Source organism: Dendronephthya gigantea, unplaced genomic scaffold, assembly GCF_004324835.1.
Source record: "Dendronephthya gigantea isolate DGI-Jeju-01 unplaced genomic scaffold, DenGig_1.0 000029F, whole genome shotgun sequence".
Classification (NCBI taxonomy): Eukaryota; Metazoa; Cnidaria; class Anthozoa; order Malacalcyonacea; family Nephtheidae; genus Dendronephthya; species Dendronephthya gigantea.
Window position 1 is genome coordinate 1,428,409 of NW_021163039.1, and position 18,402 is coordinate 1,446,810.

Sequence of the window (18,402 nt, forward strand, 5' to 3'; positions counted from 1 at the left end):
AGCGAGCTTTAACACAACCGGAACGATTACGACACAGAGACAGAGAGAGCATTAAAACAACCCCTTTTCGTTTTCCTGAGTTTTAAAATACTCGACATTGAGCGTCCCCATTCATTCTATATAGAGTTTAATAAAAAACTTTGACAAAGGGGATAATTGCCGATAATTCGCCATTTTTTTAGCTAAATCACTCAAATGGCAGGTGTTTTTCCGCTTTAAAGTATTTATGCTTTTTGCATAAGTAAGCCCATGCAAAGCCTTCAAATTTACACATTGAATAAACAATTTCCACCAGCTTCAGTTTCACTTACAGCCCCGGGGTTCGGGCTAAGTATTTTACGAAAAAACTAAAAAAGGTCTGAATTTATGGGCATACTGTTCCAGGCAATGAGGCAAATACAGGGATACTGTTCCAGTTGTATTACATAGTTCACTGGGTTGATGACAGCCAATTACATGTTCCATATTTTAGCTGACAGCAGGCACGGCATACGATTAGCCAATGACAGTGTTTTATCGTCAACAGTATGTGACGTGTGTCTAAATTTTGAAAGCGTGTTACAATATACGGAATATCGACAGAGGCGCACCTATCAACTTACCTTCATCAGCGCAGATATTCCTTGCGGACAAAAACACTTTTAAAACAAGAACTAAAATCACCTTGGTGTTCATTTTATTGGTATTGTGACATGAACTTTGTGTGACACCTCGGTTTGCCAATCAATTTTGTAGGGAGCAAAGTTGTATTCCCGTTAGCGTGTGTGACATCATAGTTGTTGTTTATGACGTTCTTTATTAGGTTGAGAACACGCATGCTAAACGATTTTCATAACTATCATGTTCAATAATATTGCAACTGCCGAGTTTATGAAATAGCTGGAATTTATTTTCCGATTTGGCAATATAGACGCTCGAGCTAACATCATTTTAGTGACGTTTTGAAGAGTATTTCTCGACCGCCAGCTTTTCAAAGCCGCACGAGATAGTTGTTTTCAAGCAGAGCATTCTAATTTGCAAGCACGCGGAACCTTTGTAATTGCTACATTTTCATTACAAAAGCTAGGGAAATTTCAGGCAAGATTGCTGATATGAAATAACCTCTCGAAGTAAAGGCTTTACATTAATTTCCTTTTTAGCAAAAACAATTTTACTTCACAAAAGATTAAAAATACATGTTGCTGTGAATTCCCCGCCCATTTCAATCGAATTACCCGTAAATACCGACGACATCCGGCCCGATTTTGATTGGCTGAGCTTTCGAAGGAAATTGAAGGAAGTAAATAGCGACTTTGTTAATCTCACTGTATGATATAAAATATAGATTGTACCCGACTTTTTGACGATTTTTCGTAAATATAAACAAAGATATGTACCGAACCTCGTTGGTGTAATGTGAACTCCGTTCTGCAGTGTGATACGATGGGGCAATCGCTATAAAATCATTTGATTTTGCCCCAAAATGGACGACGATATTATAGCAGACACGAAGCAGAAGTTCTCGGTAGCATGGAGAGAGCGTTTGCCATCGAACGATTTGCCTTCGCTGGATTTCCTCAACGACAGCGATCAAGCATACCGACAATTTCGGCACAGCATAGAGGTTTTAAACGATTGTCTGGCTACCATCAAGCTCGAAGTATTTATTGTAAAGTTTCTACGTACGCATATTTTATCGGAGAGGAAGTGTTCGAACGAGCTGAAAGTTGGCTTCAACATTGACGAAGTTTTGAGGGATTTGGAGTCGATTTTCTCGGGAAAAACGCGGCCGGACAAAGGAAAGTACGAGGGCAAAATCGAGAATGGCACTTTAGAGGATACTTCGGCAAAAGGCGGCCGTTCAACGGAGGGAAATAAAGGCAATATAATAGACAAAACATCGACAACTGATACAAGTGAAGACAGCGTGAAACGTGATAATCACGATGGACCAAACGAGAAAGTATCAAAGAATTCTATTGGGCATGACCACGAACCATCGGGGAACGTTTTAACGATTTCAGCAACCGATAATGAGGTTAACGATATCAAGAAAAGCGAAGGTGAAAGCAATGTGCCTCTTACGAGCGAAGAGCGCCCTTCAACTAAAAGGGATTCTCAAACAGCGCACAATGGGAAAGTAACTATTTTTACACCTATATCAAATGAGCATGTGAAAAATAAAACTGGCGAATCGAAAAGTGAAAGCAGTACTTCCCCGAATTTATCGCCAGTCGAAAAGGAAACATCGGATCCTTGCAGCTCGCCCGAGAAAGCAAGTTCCAGTATGGCTCGCGACGGGGATGCAGCAGAAATAGGCGAGAGAGATGACGACGTTAGATCAAGTGGAAATGAACTCGACAATACAGATACTACATTCACAGACGATCCATTCTCCTCCTGTTCCAATTCGCCCGACCCCGTTCATGAAGCAATGTTCCTACAAGATGGAGATCAAAGCTCGGACGAAATTCTCAAAATCATGCCGTATTCTGCACGTACAACTTTCTACTCTGTCGATCCTTCGTTGGAAAGCACAAATTTTGGCATGGCCGAACACATCTACGAAGACATCGATCGATACAGAGCTAGAATTGACGAAGAATACCCTAGTGAGGCAAGGCGGCATCTATCCCAGTCTGAGATGATGATGAAAAAGACTTTCAGCGTTGGAGCACTTCGTAAAGACAAGATACAAGCAGATGACGAAGTTTTCGTTAATCGTCCGAGTCAACCTGCAGGTGAGTTGGTAATCGCATATTTTGAAGATTAACTACATTTATACGAATAGTTTTCATAAAAAAGTGCATAGATGTTTATCTCAAGGAACTGCGTGATGTCTCTAATGAATATGAAGCGCTGTGTTGCATAGACTATTTATGTAAACAAAGTTCATTGTTCATTTTCCGTCGACTAAATTTCGATCAAATTTGAACCTATTTCTCTGAACTTTCGTTCTTTATAACCGTGTAATTTTGGGTCAGAATCAAGTACATTATCGCTTGCAAACAACGTATGTATTCATTCCAATCAAATGATAATTATTTGTCATACAACTGTCAATAGTCAATAAATTCCCGGCAGAATCTCGTAATTGTGAATTTTCGAACAGATATGAAATTACCGCAGTTCTAATTAGTAACGAAGTGTAACAAATTACAGGCGAAATGTAGCAATTGACGATAACATAACTTTTTGGAACGGAAATAAATTGCTGGATCATTTGTATTTGTATTCTTGTTTACACAGAACTCATTGCCTTATATATTGTGTGTTTTTCTAAAATGTCTGTGGGGTGTAAACTGTACAAAAGTGGATTTAACCAACCTTAATTCCAGTGTCCATTAACATTTGACAGTAAATAGGAATTCGTTTTAGTCACGTGCATGCACTGACAGCACTGTTACAGGCATTCCACACTGGCTAAGAGTTTGATTTATTGTTATGTGTCATGTTTAGGATAGTTAATTACTGTTTAAAACCATATTGGCTATTGTGTTCTATTGAATTACTGCTTTGAAAAACTCCTAAATCATGACAGGTTTTAGGTATTTCTACCTTTCTCATGCTGTTGCATCTTACTCATCAGTGTAGGTGTCCTTATGATTCTCTGGTAGCTTTTTTAAGAACATTCATTGAGAAAATGCATTGATGCATGTAATATCTGCCTGTTCCATTTAAGCTAATAACTCATGCAAAATATTTCCTTATATGTGCCAATATTCCTTAATTTTCAACATCAACAACAAAACACAGGGTGCTAGGATAATTAAAGCATCAAATTCATCAAGTTCGAAGCCAGAAAAATGATGTTCTTTCAAGGGGCCTGCCCCACATTTTTGTTGTTTATATTTTCTGTCCAATATGCCATGGACTTAATCGAGCGTGGGATCATTGTAATTTATAGAGCAATATTCTTTGTTATTTCTAGGAGATGCTGAAAAAGTTGACCACAACACATCACCCCAAACTCTCTCAGTTTCCACTAATCCTGTGCACAAACGAAGCTCCAGCGATGCTGGTGTCTCTTACAATGTTCGACCCAGCAGAGATCGAAAGGCAGTTAGGAATAAGAATATGGCCTTCCAGATTATCGATCAACATAGTGTCTCGATTGCAGATGGCCGCAAAAAAAATATTCAGAGTGTTCTTGTAAGTATAAGACAATATTAGCTGCCTTGCATTGGCTTTGCATGTTGTAAACTGTGATACAATACAAAAACCAAAATAATGACTAGAATTTTCAAACACCCATATATTGTGTAGACCAGAATTGTTAGAAAGGATACCATTGACTTAAAGTGATTCAGTCACAAATATCTCCAAATAGGCAGTTGCCCCTCTGTCCCCAACTACATATTATATGTCCCTGGCCGACAAGCCACATTATTCCTCAACATGAATGAATTTGAGTGAAGTGCACCAATTTTGAGTGTCTTTTTTGTGTTTAGGAACAAGCTGTTGATGATGAACATAAGCTACACATGAGAAAGTGGGTTGTGGCTGGCCTTGTTGATAGCGAGAGAGGTTATCTTGAAGCACTGGAGAAATTGACTAAGGTACTGAATCAGCCTGTATGACTCAGCTTCAGCTTAAAGAGTAGATCTGGATTGAAATGCACAAAGTTTGATCACCCAAGCTTCCAACTAGCAGTGAAAATGATGATTATTACTTTGCTTTTTCTTATCTAAACTTCAATATTCACAATGAATTCAGATTTAATTAAGCTCAGCCAATAGAAGCTTAGCAATTTAAATACTATTAGCTAATACGAGAAAAGCATTTTTATTTTTATCTTAATAAATGAATCCGCTCCAGGATTACTTTTGATATGTGTAATACCTCAAGTTTGTAATTAAATATATGTCATATGAAGTAAAAAAAAATAAAATAAATGAATTCTTGAGTTGTCGTATAAAAAAGCTCTTTTCCTCATGCCAATGTTTCTACTTTTTCAGCCCATGAAGCCAATCAAAGCATCCCTCACAACATCCTCCCCGCTTTGTACTGTGTTTGAGTTTCACCGAATTTATGACAAAGTTGAGGAGTTGTACAAAATGCATTCACAATTCTTGGTTTCCATGGAAGAGCGAATTTCAAACTGGAGTTTGAAGCAGATCATTGGAGACCTGTTTACATTATTGGTATGCAAAAACTTCTCATTCTTGGCCCACTCAATATTCATAATTTGAAGGGACAGCCTTTGAAATTACTCTAGTCTGTATATTGATTCTCAAAAGTCAAATCTCAACATCATGCCAAACCTCAAAAAAAGCAAACAACCTCTGCAATATTGCAATTCATGTTTTTTAGTGATATTGACCACAACTATTGCTGCAATATATAAAATGCTTCAAAAAAATTTCTTTGCCAAAAATAGAAAACGAAATTCAAGCCAGGCCAGAAACAGATGGGTTTTTCTAAAAAATTCAATCTCAGAGTGAAATAGAAACTGGGGCCACGCGCAGAAAGCAATATATTACATCTGTTAAAATTTGTCTGCGAAATGACGACAGCATGTTCTCACAAGAGTGAAACCTCTGGATTTATCCATGGTTTGCTAGCATAACAAAGCGCCGACTAACCACTAACCATTTGTAATTTTAAATTAACGGTTAACCATTTACACCAGAAATAACCATCGACGATCTATTTATTTTGATGATGTTGATCGAATATTGTGCGAAAAGCCGCTTAAAGTCTTAAGAACTATCATCGGTATTGCTTTTTTCTTCATATGAACAGCCTAAAAGTGTTTAATTTGCTAAACTTTACAGACACACAGGCCAATGCAATTTACATTTCAACAAGCTTAATCAGAACTCGTTTTTTTACACACTAACACTGGTATAAACTTCATGAACACACCTGACACTAAAAATCTTTTCTGGTATGAGCGATAGTTCTTGCGGTAAAATAAACGCCGTCAGTATTCCCCCAAACCAAATCAGTGTTCGCACCTAAAAGAATTTTTACAGCACCTCGTGATGGTGGCGAGTGAAATCAGGCATGGTGATTTTAATATATTACCATGCAAAACAATATCTAGCTTCCTAGTATAGTCCCTTTTGTTATGGGCTGGCTGGTTGTCACTTGGGACTTGAGATAGACAAGACAAAACAAAAGAACCCTCAGGGCCCAGTTAATGAAATGTACAACGTGGACATATAAAGCATAAGCACCCGCGTTTAGAAGGCAAGTCACCATAACAAAGCACTGATAGACTGTCCTTGAAAGTAATGTCAATATATCTAAGGCTGTGTTCACACGGAACCTGACGAGTTTAGTACCGTGCTCGAATTTGTCTCGTTTTCTCCTGCATGTGAACACGTAGAAACACAATTCTAGTCCTGTTAAAAAGCATATCTATCGAACTAACAGCAACGACACGCAAATATGTAAAACAAATATGTATGAATTAATAAAAATGTACTATTTACTGAGTAAAGTTACACCAAATAAGCAATTTGACATTTATGCGCACGTGGAATTCACTTAAAAGCTTATAAAAAATCACGCAATACTGAATCATGCAGTCGTTAGAAGCAATTCAAAATGCAAAATATACGTATAGGCTAGTTTTTTATACACACTGTAGTTCGGTCACATATATGAAACGGCTAGAAATTTTTCATACCACAGAAAATATTATTTCCCTAGCCTGGCAATTTCAAATGACAAATACCTTCTATAAAATCATGCATTAGTAGCATTTTTACATTGCTACGTCATTACATCCTTCTGGAATATAATAAAAAAGCGTTTAAAACTCCTTGCATGGGAACTAAAATCTTTTGTGCGTTGACATTGTTGTGTTTTTACACATTTGTGACGGTTCAGATTGCAGTTATGAATTTGGTTCGCCTTTGAGTCATGATCGAGAAAATTGAATGTACTGTATCGAGCCTGGAGAAATATTTTTAAACATCTTTCAGTTCACTTTTTATAGCCTTTATTAAGAGTTCTACCGACAGGAATAGTTTTATTTATTTTCAAATTTATTTCTTTGCGTGTCAGACATCATTTAGGGGCGAAACTAGACATGATAACTATGAAGGTGTATCGATATATTAATACTCATATAATATGGTTATGTTTAAAAACCGCGAAAACAATTGTTTTCAAAACAAATAAGTCGGCCATGATCATACGAATTTGTTATATAGGTGCTGTGTATTTTAAATGTGATTGGTTCATTCGTCGTAGTCACATGACTTTAAATAAATGCAATAAAAAAGAGAAAAATTGTTGCCCGCATACATATGTATTGCCGTAACAATTAAAGGGTTTTTATGAAATGAAATTGTTGTGTAACATGTATGTTTTTGTTCCTAAATAACAAAGCACTTAATGTACACTTATACCTCGGGAAATAGTGAGTTTTGGTTTCCCTCGAGTCTCAATGTTTCCTAGCTTGTATAACATTGCACGTCATTCTAAACACTCAAAGCCAGGCTTATTTTATCCGCATCTTATTCGTATACCAAATTACAAATTTGTTCGGTGCGCTGATAGTTATTGCTATAGAAACCCTGCTTATATATAGACCCGTAAGCCGTATACCGACGAGCAAGCTTTTATTGATGCAAGTTCACTTTCTTGTATATTCGTTAAGTATATTTTTGTGGGAACTTATTTATTCGAGTGTTCGCCAAAGCTTTCTTGGTTAATTTTTAATTCTATAAAAGCATTTACTTTTATTCTTGGCAACTTAATCAAAGTCGCGATTGGCGCATCCTTCGTGTGGAACGAATGTCTTAACCATGAAACTTTCCCATTTTTAGATGGATCAATTCCCAGTTTACGAGGCGTATATTCGTAACAACAAGTATGCCATGGAAACGATCGAAAAATGCAAAAGCAGTGATACGTTTAAGAGTATTTTTACACAGGTATGACCTTATAGGCCGTAAAATACGTGAAAATTGAGGGAAAATGGAGAGAACAATAACTTCTATGTCTATTTCTCGAAAATAGTTTCAAAGGTATAGCTTATTTGCATTAATTGCATGACTATATATGTTAAACTTTATTGGGCTTGAAAATTGTTACAATTTATGCATGTAAGGTTACAAATTTAGGAACCCTAGCTATTAAAAGACCATTAAGAACGTACCCAAAATTAGGAACGTATTCCTTCAAAAGATTTTGCAACCATTTACAGTAACTCGCAATGTAAAAAAACCTACTTTGCGAAAAAAATCTGTCATTTATAATCTTATAGATAACTATAGTCGATGATTGCGGATGACGTTTTGAAAACATGCGATGCATGATTCTTTTCAACAGTTATAAATTCGCCAAGAAAAATTAGATACATGATAATTTACATACATGTCGCATGCACGAAAAAGTAGTGCGATGATTTATTCTGTTTTTAAACTTTATTTTCAAGGATATTACCTTGCTATCAACACAAGAAATAACGACTTATGAAAGTAAGATATACTGCATAGTGCTATATTGGCAAAAATAATCCCAGCGTTGTGTTTTAAACCGTAAACACACCCGAAATAAGTTAAAATAAAATTCCAGCCAGAAGCATTCTAACTCATCTCAATTTTTTACAGGTTTGTTCCGGAAACCTCTTGAAAGAATTGCAAGATATATCTTAGCAATGGACGTAAGTTTCAGAATTTTGTAGCACCATTTTAAAATTTTAAATCTACATGTATGTTGGATTGCTGTGTTTAATTAGCCTTTCTCATGAAATATGCCGCCATTTTGGGGTACAACTAGACCACTAGCCCCATTCCTTTCCCGCCATTTCAGATCACCCGGTTGTTATCTCATTATCTTTGTCTGAATTGCATTTGAGGCGTCAAAAATGCGATGTATTAAGCAGGCCTTATATATGTGTTAGAAGGTACCCTAGAGAATAGATATACTTTTCCATAGGACGTTTTAAGCTATATACCTTTTACTTCTCTTAGGATCTCATAAAATATACCCCAGAGGAACACCCCGACTATGAAATGTTGCAAACGTTCATGAAACATGCGCAGGAATTCTTGGAACGGAACTACAGTCAACGACCTGAAGTCGATGTAAGTAAATTCTTTGAAAATTCGCGGTTTTATACCGATGTCCGAATGACATCAGAGTGCTTTAAGACATGCATATAGCGAGTATTTTCTGATAAATCAAATACATTTCTTTTGTTCAGGGCATTGTGAGAGCCAAGCGAACAAGGGTTGAAAGAAAGTTGTTTAAGGATGCTTTTGTTGTCGAATTAGTAGGTTCGTACAAAGTAATATGTTATAAAACTAGTGTTTTACTAAGACTTTCCCTTTCTTTGTCATTCAACTGTTTGCAAAGTTTAGTTCAGTTCAGTTTAGATCATTATTTCGTTTACATGCCAAAACGGTTTTAAACACCGTCAATTTACCCCAGAAATTGAAGCTACTTTGTATTTTTACTGCCATGAGCATTTTTTTCCTTGGATTGTGTGGACAGGGCGTCAAACGTAAAACACACAGTAGCTGAATACCACGAACTTTATGTAAAACGGTTATGATTTAACAAATATGTTGCACACTCCAAGATAGTACAGTTAAAAGTTAAAACACAAAGTTCGTTAGCGGTTTGGCATTTCTTGTAAACGCCATGCAGTCCTATAAGGTCTTTAGTAATAGTTGATTACCACAATCTCGTTCCCTAACTCCAGTTGCATTTATGTTAGATCAGGTCAGTTCAATTCATTTCATTTTACACCTTCCAGTTCAAGTCATATCAGTTTAGATTAGTTTAAATGATTCAAACCTGTAACTTAAACACACTTAAATACGCGCCAGTTTTGGATTCATAGAGGTTAATTTTGGATTGTTGCATAGATGGACAGCGAAAGTTCAGGCATCTATTCCTGTTCCAAGATGTGTTCGTATCAGCGAAGTTGAAAGTGTCGAACAGGTGCAGTATAGAGTCGAGTTCTTTGTTCAAAATCGTTCCTGAACACAGCAATAGCACAAGTGAAAGTGATTTTGATAATCAACTACCGGACGCATTCCACGCTAGAAAAAAAGGCGGGGAGATATCTAAAAAAGTCCCTGTAGTCTTTTTATTCCCGCCAACACGATTCATGAGTATCAGCGTTTACGGAATTGAAATTCGTATGCCTACACCCTATATATGTAGAACTCGCACACCCTTACACTAAACTATTTTACTCTTTTTTTTCAGAGCGGAACAATATGCAATCAAATGGTGTTGTTCTCTCCACGATATTCTCTTTTATCCAACTGCGAATTCTGAATGTAAGAACAGCATGCAATTAATAACATTTACGGCGAAGTTTCCTCCCCCCCTTCATGGGAAACTTAATATAGGGCACCTAATCAGAGTGTCTCAGCCTCGCGTCTCATTCCCTTCAAAGTTTTAGACTGGTTGGAGTTTTTGTAAAATTTTACTTGGATTTTGCCAGTCGTTTAATCCTGTTTCAAGACCAATTAATTACTTGAACTTTCAGAAACTACTGTCACGCAGTTATTCTGGGGCCGGTTGTTCGGTTAAAAGCCGGTTAGCTTAACCCGGGCTAAAGCAAATCTTCACATCAATATGTTTACTCGCTTGTTCACAAAGTTGAATATCTTTTTCCATAAATATTTTCTGGACCGACAAAAGGTATATTTTGTACAGGTTTTAAAACGAACGGTGATGCAGAAGCACTTAAACCAAAACGGTGGATTAAAATTTAACCCATGCAGGGTTAACGCTAGCCCAGCTTTGAACAACGGTCCCACCCTGGGCAATAAGTTCTCGTTCGACACGGATATAGAACATCGTCACATTACCCAAACTCTAACCTCAGTCATTTGCCGTCTCTCATAAAGCAACATGTCGACAATCTTCGTTAATCCTCGACAATATTTCTCTCAATAGCTGCACAAACCGTACCAGTGACGAGCAATATCGACATCGATAATCTCAAAGCAAAGATCGCTGCCATTAAAGCTGACATTCGCTCGGAACAGGGGATGTGCGAAGGAGTTTCCTCAGAAAAATTGGAGGTACAGTATTATATTTTATTCATGATTGATCGAGAGGTCCGTTTCTGAAGCACCGTCAAGTTAGATGCACAGGATTAGATATATTCATCTAATTGATAAACGCCTTTGCATACAATATTCGCATCTGCATGTGTCACAGCTGTATGATCTGATACAAGTCGTAAAACACCGGCGTCCACTTATATATTGTACAGTATAACACCATTACCAGCAGTAATGCTTATGTAATTTAGTAAAATAAAGCATATTAATACTACTCTGGAAGAAAAACGTATGCGAAAACTTGTAAATCCAAGATTTGAGCTTATAAGCGAGCCAAGTTTAGGATGATATTTCTATTTCAAAATCTATTTCAAAACCACAAAGTTTGGTTCAAAGTCTAGTTTGACAATCTCATTGACTTTGGTATACAGTCGAAAAATATCACCGTAAATCTGTTGTTTCGTTTTAAAGCTAAAATCATAGATTTACAAGATGTTGTTATTTGGGATATTTTGTTTCTTGTATGTATATTGCGCGAAATATTGTACCACAATGATTTTGCTTCCAGCTCATCTGGAAATCTAGTCGCTCGCTCTTCACTACTCTGACATAGTCAGACGTAATCGGGCCTAGGCAAAACCGTCCAGTTCTGACCCAGTATTTCGTCTGATCCATCGTCACATTATCTGTGATTTTTCCAGAAGAAACAAGTTCCTGGTGGAAGACACCTCTCAACAACGTCAACAACGTCTGTTGCGTCATCACGACCGGGGGTCCACTCGACCAAGAGCATGGATCGATTGAAAAGGAAACTTGCTGAACAGGTTTGGATATAGCGAAATGTTTATTCACCGGCTGATACATAGACATTAATGTGATTCAGTCAAACCAAACCGGTACTTGCAAAATTTCCGGCCACGCTCTCCCGTAAACCCTACATACCAGGAGTTAAAAAAATATTCTTAATGGTTAGGGGTGGGTTTATTTCAAAAAGATTGTTAACTTTCTTTAGTGAGAAAATTGGTTATAAAAACAGTTTATTTGTGTGTTAATGTACGATTTAACAACCTAAGATTTAACCTAAGAGCAGAACCTAAGGCCTGAATTTTGACCCGGATTATTTTATTGTCTGAGATGTTCCCTCTGTCAAATAGGTACAAAATTCCTTTCACGTCTGTAAAAACCTTTGCGTGTTTTGTTGCTTGTTAGAATTTGAACGGTCTAACGGCCTGACAACCTCGTACCCAGGGTCTCGACGGCCTGACCGTTATTATTTAAATACGCTCTTATAGAAGGCTGTTCAAATTGTTAACCATGCATACAATAACCCGAACTCTGTATTTCGTGTCTAGGAAGCTGCCTTATGGCTGGCGTTACCCAGTCTACCGCTGACTATTTATCGCAGATCTGGCAAGGTGGGTAAATGAGTTAAATAACTGGTGTTGCAGGTCATCAACTCTTAGACCAAAACGTTTCGACATCAAAACACTATTTGATTGTCTACTTTAATTTATTTAGACACACAGGTTCCTTTTCTCATCAGACGTCGCGCGGGGGGATTGGAAGAGAGAAATTTCAACCCAGCAAAAAGGCGGTAAGTTTTGTGTGCCACCACTGACCTGAACAATGAGCTGGATGTACAACATCCCGATGATAGATTTCTTTCAAAGCAATGGGTATATTCCCTTCCTACTATAACAATGAATTTTATAGAAAAAGGAAAGAATGCCATATTCAAAAAATGTCGCGAGCAAGAGCCGTCGCTATTTCTTGATTAAACAATTTGGCTGAATTAGTGCATGCGCAACAAATCTCCAATTTTATGTAATAGAAAATATTTTCTGTGTTTCTGTGGAGTTATAGAAAGTAAAAACATGCGCATTTTCTGGTTGGAACAGTGAACTCAATTTTTGTATCGAACGATAACGACTTTGTCCAAGATTTTCGCGTTACGATATCGCTTTAAATATTTACTTCTATTCACTTTTAGCAACGGCATCGCTGGGTCAATTAAGCCCTCTCGAGATCCAAGAACTTGCGGAGACATGTCTTGAGGTAATATATTACGGATCCTTTAATTGGGACGAGTAACGATTAATATAGATATATTAGGGTATATTAGGGTATATTAGGAACCTAAAGGCCTTGTTTCTTTTCGGCTATAATGACATCATGCTGACCGATGTTACAAAGTGTTTATATATTTCTTGAGCGTGTAGAGATCGTTCAACCAGACAAATCCGACTGATTTCATGCAAAACACACCAAAAGATGAACCCCGGGCTGTTTTCACATCTTCGAACTTAATTGCGGCTATGAATGATAGTCTGGCCTTATTTTCCCTCAACTTGTCTAAACGTTTTATAACGTTAATTCTATTTGCTATTGCAGAAGCGAACTATTCGGAGTCTGGGCAGTGTTAACTTGAAAGACGGTGGGTCTGAATGCATGAACGAAGTTCTTCGTCTCTTAACCAAACTAAATGTCCCAGCCATTGCAATAATGATCCATCTAATAAATATAATTTTCCGTCCCTTTTTCAGACGATAATGTCTTTACTGGCGTGCTTTATGTTGTGGTCAATTCGGGGAAAGGTTTCTTTAAACAAAATGGTAAGAAAGCTTTTTTTACTTTACTCTAAATAGAGAACCAGTTATACAGCAGTTTAACGTGGTGACAAAAAGTTTGATATTAATGTTTGTTTTGCCAGACATACGGCATCGTTCGATGCAATACAAAATACGAGTCGAAAGTCAATCATTATTTTAAAAAAGTGTTGCCAAACTTAAGGGTCATAATACTGTTGAAATAGATTATTTTAACTACAGACGGAACGCTTTGAACCTTGTCGGTGCGATAATCTTGATACATGTAAAATGTTATAGTGGACAAGCAACGTATCTGTCAAATGATGCTTTATAATCGTTGCGTCTTCGGTTATATTGTTTATTATTAGACGGCTAATTGGCACGAATCGGAAATGTTTTTGATTGTAATTTGAAGTACTAATATTTGTGTTCAGACTGTTACGTGGTTCTCGAAGTTGATTATTACGGCCATTACGTAAGAAAAGCAAGAACGAAAATTTGCAAGGCCTCCCAAGATCCTTTGTGGGAAGAGGTACTCTTTTTACTTTTGTTTATTTTTGCATCCAATGGGGATCCAATATATAACCAATTTTTAGAATCAAGTCTCCCAGTTCATGAATTGCCCTCTAACATATTAAATGCTTTACGTAACATACAGTATCATACAAGGATTATGTTTGTCCAATTGGTCCTTGAAAAATTGTATATTTGAACTGAAAATAGTCATCACAGTTTATGAAAAATATTTACGTAGTGATAATGTGTTTGTTTTACGCTAAACCAGGGATTTCACATCGAAGTGGAAGGAACCCAGTTCATCAGAGTTCTGTGTTACAATCGAGCCAGAATGAAGGGAGACGAACTGTGTGGTCAGGGTACTATCAAGGTAAATCATTTTAAAGTGAATGAAAGATTTTTGAGTTTGTATGTTATTAAATATAATACCATGTTTTTTAGCTGCAAAAAGGCGACTTAGAGAATAGTCATTACCACGACTACACTGTCATCTTAGATAAACAGGTATGCTCTTCTGTTCTCTTGTTTATTCGTGTTTGTATGTGTATTTAGACAGTTAATACGCATTTATTTTTAAATAAGAATCTAATTTTATGCATCAAAACATATTTATTACCGTTCATTCTCGTCGCAATTTTTTAATGCACGGCTCTGAGATATTCTTTCTAAAAGATTTTCCCATGTGTTTAAAATGAAAATGTCCTATAAAACTGTTTTAAATCGTGTTTTATAAAGCCCGCTCAAAATATTTTGACGCCATCTTGTTTTTAAGCAAATTGCCGCCAAAATGGCAAACGGCAATTTTCACTAACAACGTTCGCCAATCAAATTCCGCAAACGGCATTCTAACGTAATCACTTTAAGACCGCACGCGATGCGGCAACGCGACGCGAATTGTTATAAAAATTAAATTCTGGAAGCAAAATTTGGAATCTATGGACGCCAGAGCAGTCAAAGAATGTTATAACAATGAATGTTATTATAGCTACAAGAATGGTATGATAGGTTAAAATTTATTTGCTTTTGGAAAATAAAAACGTGAAAAAATCGCGCCGCGTTGCAAAATTGCGTCCTGTCTATGTGGGCCTTTATAATCAAGAGCAATCCCGCTTTGTTCTTCCAATCAGTTTGCATAAAATACTTCCCAAAGTATATTTTATCAGCATGCGTAAACCGGCCTCCATTACTTCATCTTATAATCATTATTATTATTATATTATTATTAGGGATGCATAATGGTCTCAATCCAGTACTCAACAACACTGGAAGGTATCCACCACAGACGTTCTGTATCATCGAGTGGTGTCTTTGGCGTCAGTTTGGACGCCGTCGTAAAGTAAGTCGCTTTTAATGTGCGCATGCCCATTGTGTAAAATATGTTCAGACTTTATGAAATGGCGTTAATATAATCTTCATCTTTCTCAAGGCGGGAAAAAAGCGAAATTCCTCTGGTGGTAATAGCTTGTTGCAACGAGATAGAGAGACGAGGTGAGTTTATTTCTGTGTGGTTGTACAGTCAGAAGGTGGGAAATGTGGAAAGTATAAAACCTGATGAAGTTTTGTATACTTTCGTATAACGTACGGGGAATTATAAAATGTATCACTTTTACGGCCTTTTAGCACTACCCAACTATTCATAGGCCTAAATTTATCTACCATATTCCTTTATTCAGACTGTTTTTATGGTAGATTTTTTCGTCGCTGGTTTGAATTCGGCATCTACAAATATCGCCTTCCAAACTTAGTCATTTTACGGCTGAATTTGGATTACTCTTTAAATAAATAAGTTTTACAGACTTTCGTTCAATATGCAATGGGCTCATCCATTGTGCAGGAGATCAGTTTTGTTATTTTGTATTGTACAGGCATCGACGAGTTGGGAATATATCGTGTCTCGGGAGTCTCTTCGGATGTTCGAAGACTAAAGGAGAAATTTGACGAAAGTAAGTTTTTGCTCTTTGCTTTTCTTGGAATACAAGTCCATGAAAATACAGGAATTACGAAATTAGGAATGTATAATACGTGTAGGAACCTATATGCTTAGGTATAGTTATGCATGCAGACTCTAGCTATACACAGAGTCAGTCAGTCATTGCAGTCTTCGCTATACTGCTCCTATCAATCCTTTACATAGTTAGGTCTGACGATATCATGTATATTTTTTTTTTTTTTTTTATTTTATGTATGAGCATCTATCAACTGTATTTAAATTATTAAGAGAAATAGATTATTCCAACATATATAGATTTCTCAGGAGTAGATTTTAATAAGGAAAAAAAATCTCGCCAGAAACACAAAATTGCGTTAGAAACACTTAAAAGCACCTTAGAATGAATTAAATCTCAAGGCTTAATTGCAAGGTTGCAAGATGTAGAAGATATTGCCCTGAAAAGCTTACAGATTTTTTTAGATTTCGGTAAACTACAACGTTATTGTACTCATTTTTTTTGTTTTTTTTGCAATCTCACAGACAGTCAAGAGGCTTTGGTATATATCTCTGAAGCGGATATTCACGCGGTAGCCGGGACGTTGAAACAATATTTCCGAGAACTGCCTGATCCTTTGTTTACGGCAAATCTTTATCACAAGTTTACGGAGTCATTAGGTAGGGTATTCAAACATTGCCTGATTGCTTCATACTCGCATTGATTACAAACGGTTCATTTTTCACATCGCTATTGATGACCCTTTTTCGACATATCAGAATTGTTAGCCCGGTGGGAAACTCAACCGAAGTGGCGCCTGCACCCTTTTGCGTGGGGGGAGGGTTGTGTGGCGCCTTGCACCGTATTATGTGCGGCTCCTTAGTTTTCAACTGATAAATATAATTTGTATTTCATGTCTAGGGATGACTGACGAACAAGAGAAAGAGAAGCATTTATTGGATCTACTGGATCAACTACCACCAGCAAGGAAGTCCACCACCCTGTTTTTAATCGAGCATTTACGAAGGTACGGTACATGTGTATTATTACCCGCTGATAAAACTTCTATATATAAGTAGTTACTTCTGAAATTGGCCGAATATAAAAGTCGACTTAATTGAAATTTTAATCCTCTTACCTTGAACGTGGTAACGGTTGACAACTTTTTTCTTTGTTTCATTCTTCCTCAAAACTCTGGCAGGTGGCCGACTAATCCGAAGTCACCAGGAAAACATTGCCTCCTGCAAGCGAAGATATCCCAAAAAATTAACATTAGATTTTAAGCCACTTGAAATGCAGCACAAAACCTGACATTCGTCTCAAAAGTGTTGAATTGTTGTGGGGAAGGATACATTTATTTATTCTCTGGAGTATATGCCGTTTCGTCGAGAGGGGACAGGGTAATTACCCCGGGGGCAAGGGCAAAAGGGATCGGGGCTCATCGTGAGCTTTTGAATGCGCATTTCAATCATGTAGGGGGCTTCAATTTCAATTTAGGCTCGACACATCTGTCTCCATTTTCATATCGGTGCCTACTTTTGTGTATACACGTGCAATTTCAAGTGCGAGTTTCTCCTTTTGACGAATGTGAACGAGCGAGTTATTGCCTTTAACAGAGCAACTTTACAGTCTTTACTAACTGTATGAACAATTTTGATCTATCCACTCGTTTACATCAGCTAGAATCACACCTAATTTTCCCGCTTTTTCTAGGGTGAGCCAAAGCGAGGCTAGCAACAAAATGTCCCTTGGTAATCTCGCCACAATATTCGGGCCGAATCTCTTACGGCCACCTCCGAAGGAGAAGACTGACGAGACGTCGAGCACTTCCGAGAGCATTGCCATGGAGATGGCCTCTGGAACGTTCAACGTGATGTCGCAAACGTCGATTTTCTACTGGTACTTGAGGTCGAAAAGTAGTAAAGTGAATTTGCCTGCAACACCCGAAATTACCCGCAGACTCTTCCCGAGCAAAAAGGAGGTCGTAATTGCTCGGCTGTCATCTCAGTCCGAAGATAAATTAATTTAAAAAATATAGTTTTTGAACATATTCATATGAGATATAGGCATTTCATGCATTCGCGAGCCCTTGGGAAAAAAAGGATATTTTATAGCATAGTTAGAAATTTACAAGAGTAACAATATACAAGAAAGGCTTAGCAACTTGAAATAGATTTTAAGACTTTTTCATAAAGAACCAGATCACGAATGCTAATTAATTGATTTGTACAGCTTTGTAGACAAAATTCAATTAGCAATCGAGTTAAATTTGCCTAATGAGTAATGTTTAGTGATATGTCACTGAGTGGAAGCCCTTAAAAAGTCTGTTTAATGCATATGTTCCGTTCATAATAAACTATAAAGCAATATTGAAAACTTTCCATCTTTGATTTTGATTGAATTTAA

General features: G+C 37.1%; 1 protein-coding gene across 1 annotated transcript; it reads left to right on the forward strand.

The window, feature by feature from the left end:
- The first annotated feature begins 1,262 nt into the window (after positions 1 to 1,262).
- Positions 1,263 to 18,268, forward strand: LOC114523894 (active breakpoint cluster region-related protein-like). Its single transcript, XM_028544954.1, has 27 exons — positions 1,263 to 2,720; positions 3,911 to 4,131; positions 4,431 to 4,538; positions 4,938 to 5,123; positions 7,764 to 7,871; positions 8,375 to 8,417; positions 8,550 to 8,602; positions 8,913 to 9,026; positions 9,146 to 9,218; positions 9,813 to 9,888; positions 10,159 to 10,232; positions 10,858 to 10,985; positions 11,669 to 11,791; positions 12,320 to 12,382; positions 12,486 to 12,561; positions 12,958 to 13,022; positions 13,359 to 13,401; positions 13,511 to 13,579; positions 13,990 to 14,087; positions 14,340 to 14,441; positions 14,513 to 14,575; positions 15,298 to 15,407; positions 15,498 to 15,559; positions 15,937 to 16,014; positions 16,542 to 16,676; positions 16,918 to 17,023; positions 17,710 to 18,268. The coding sequence occupies exons 1-27, from the start codon at positions 1,463 to 1,465 to the stop codon at positions 18,023 to 18,025; spliced, it is 3,951 nt and encodes a 1,316-aa protein (XP_028400755.1). The 5' UTR covers positions 1,263 to 1,462; the 3' UTR covers positions 18,026 to 18,268.
- The last annotated feature ends 134 nt before the right edge of the window (positions 18,269 to 18,402 follow it).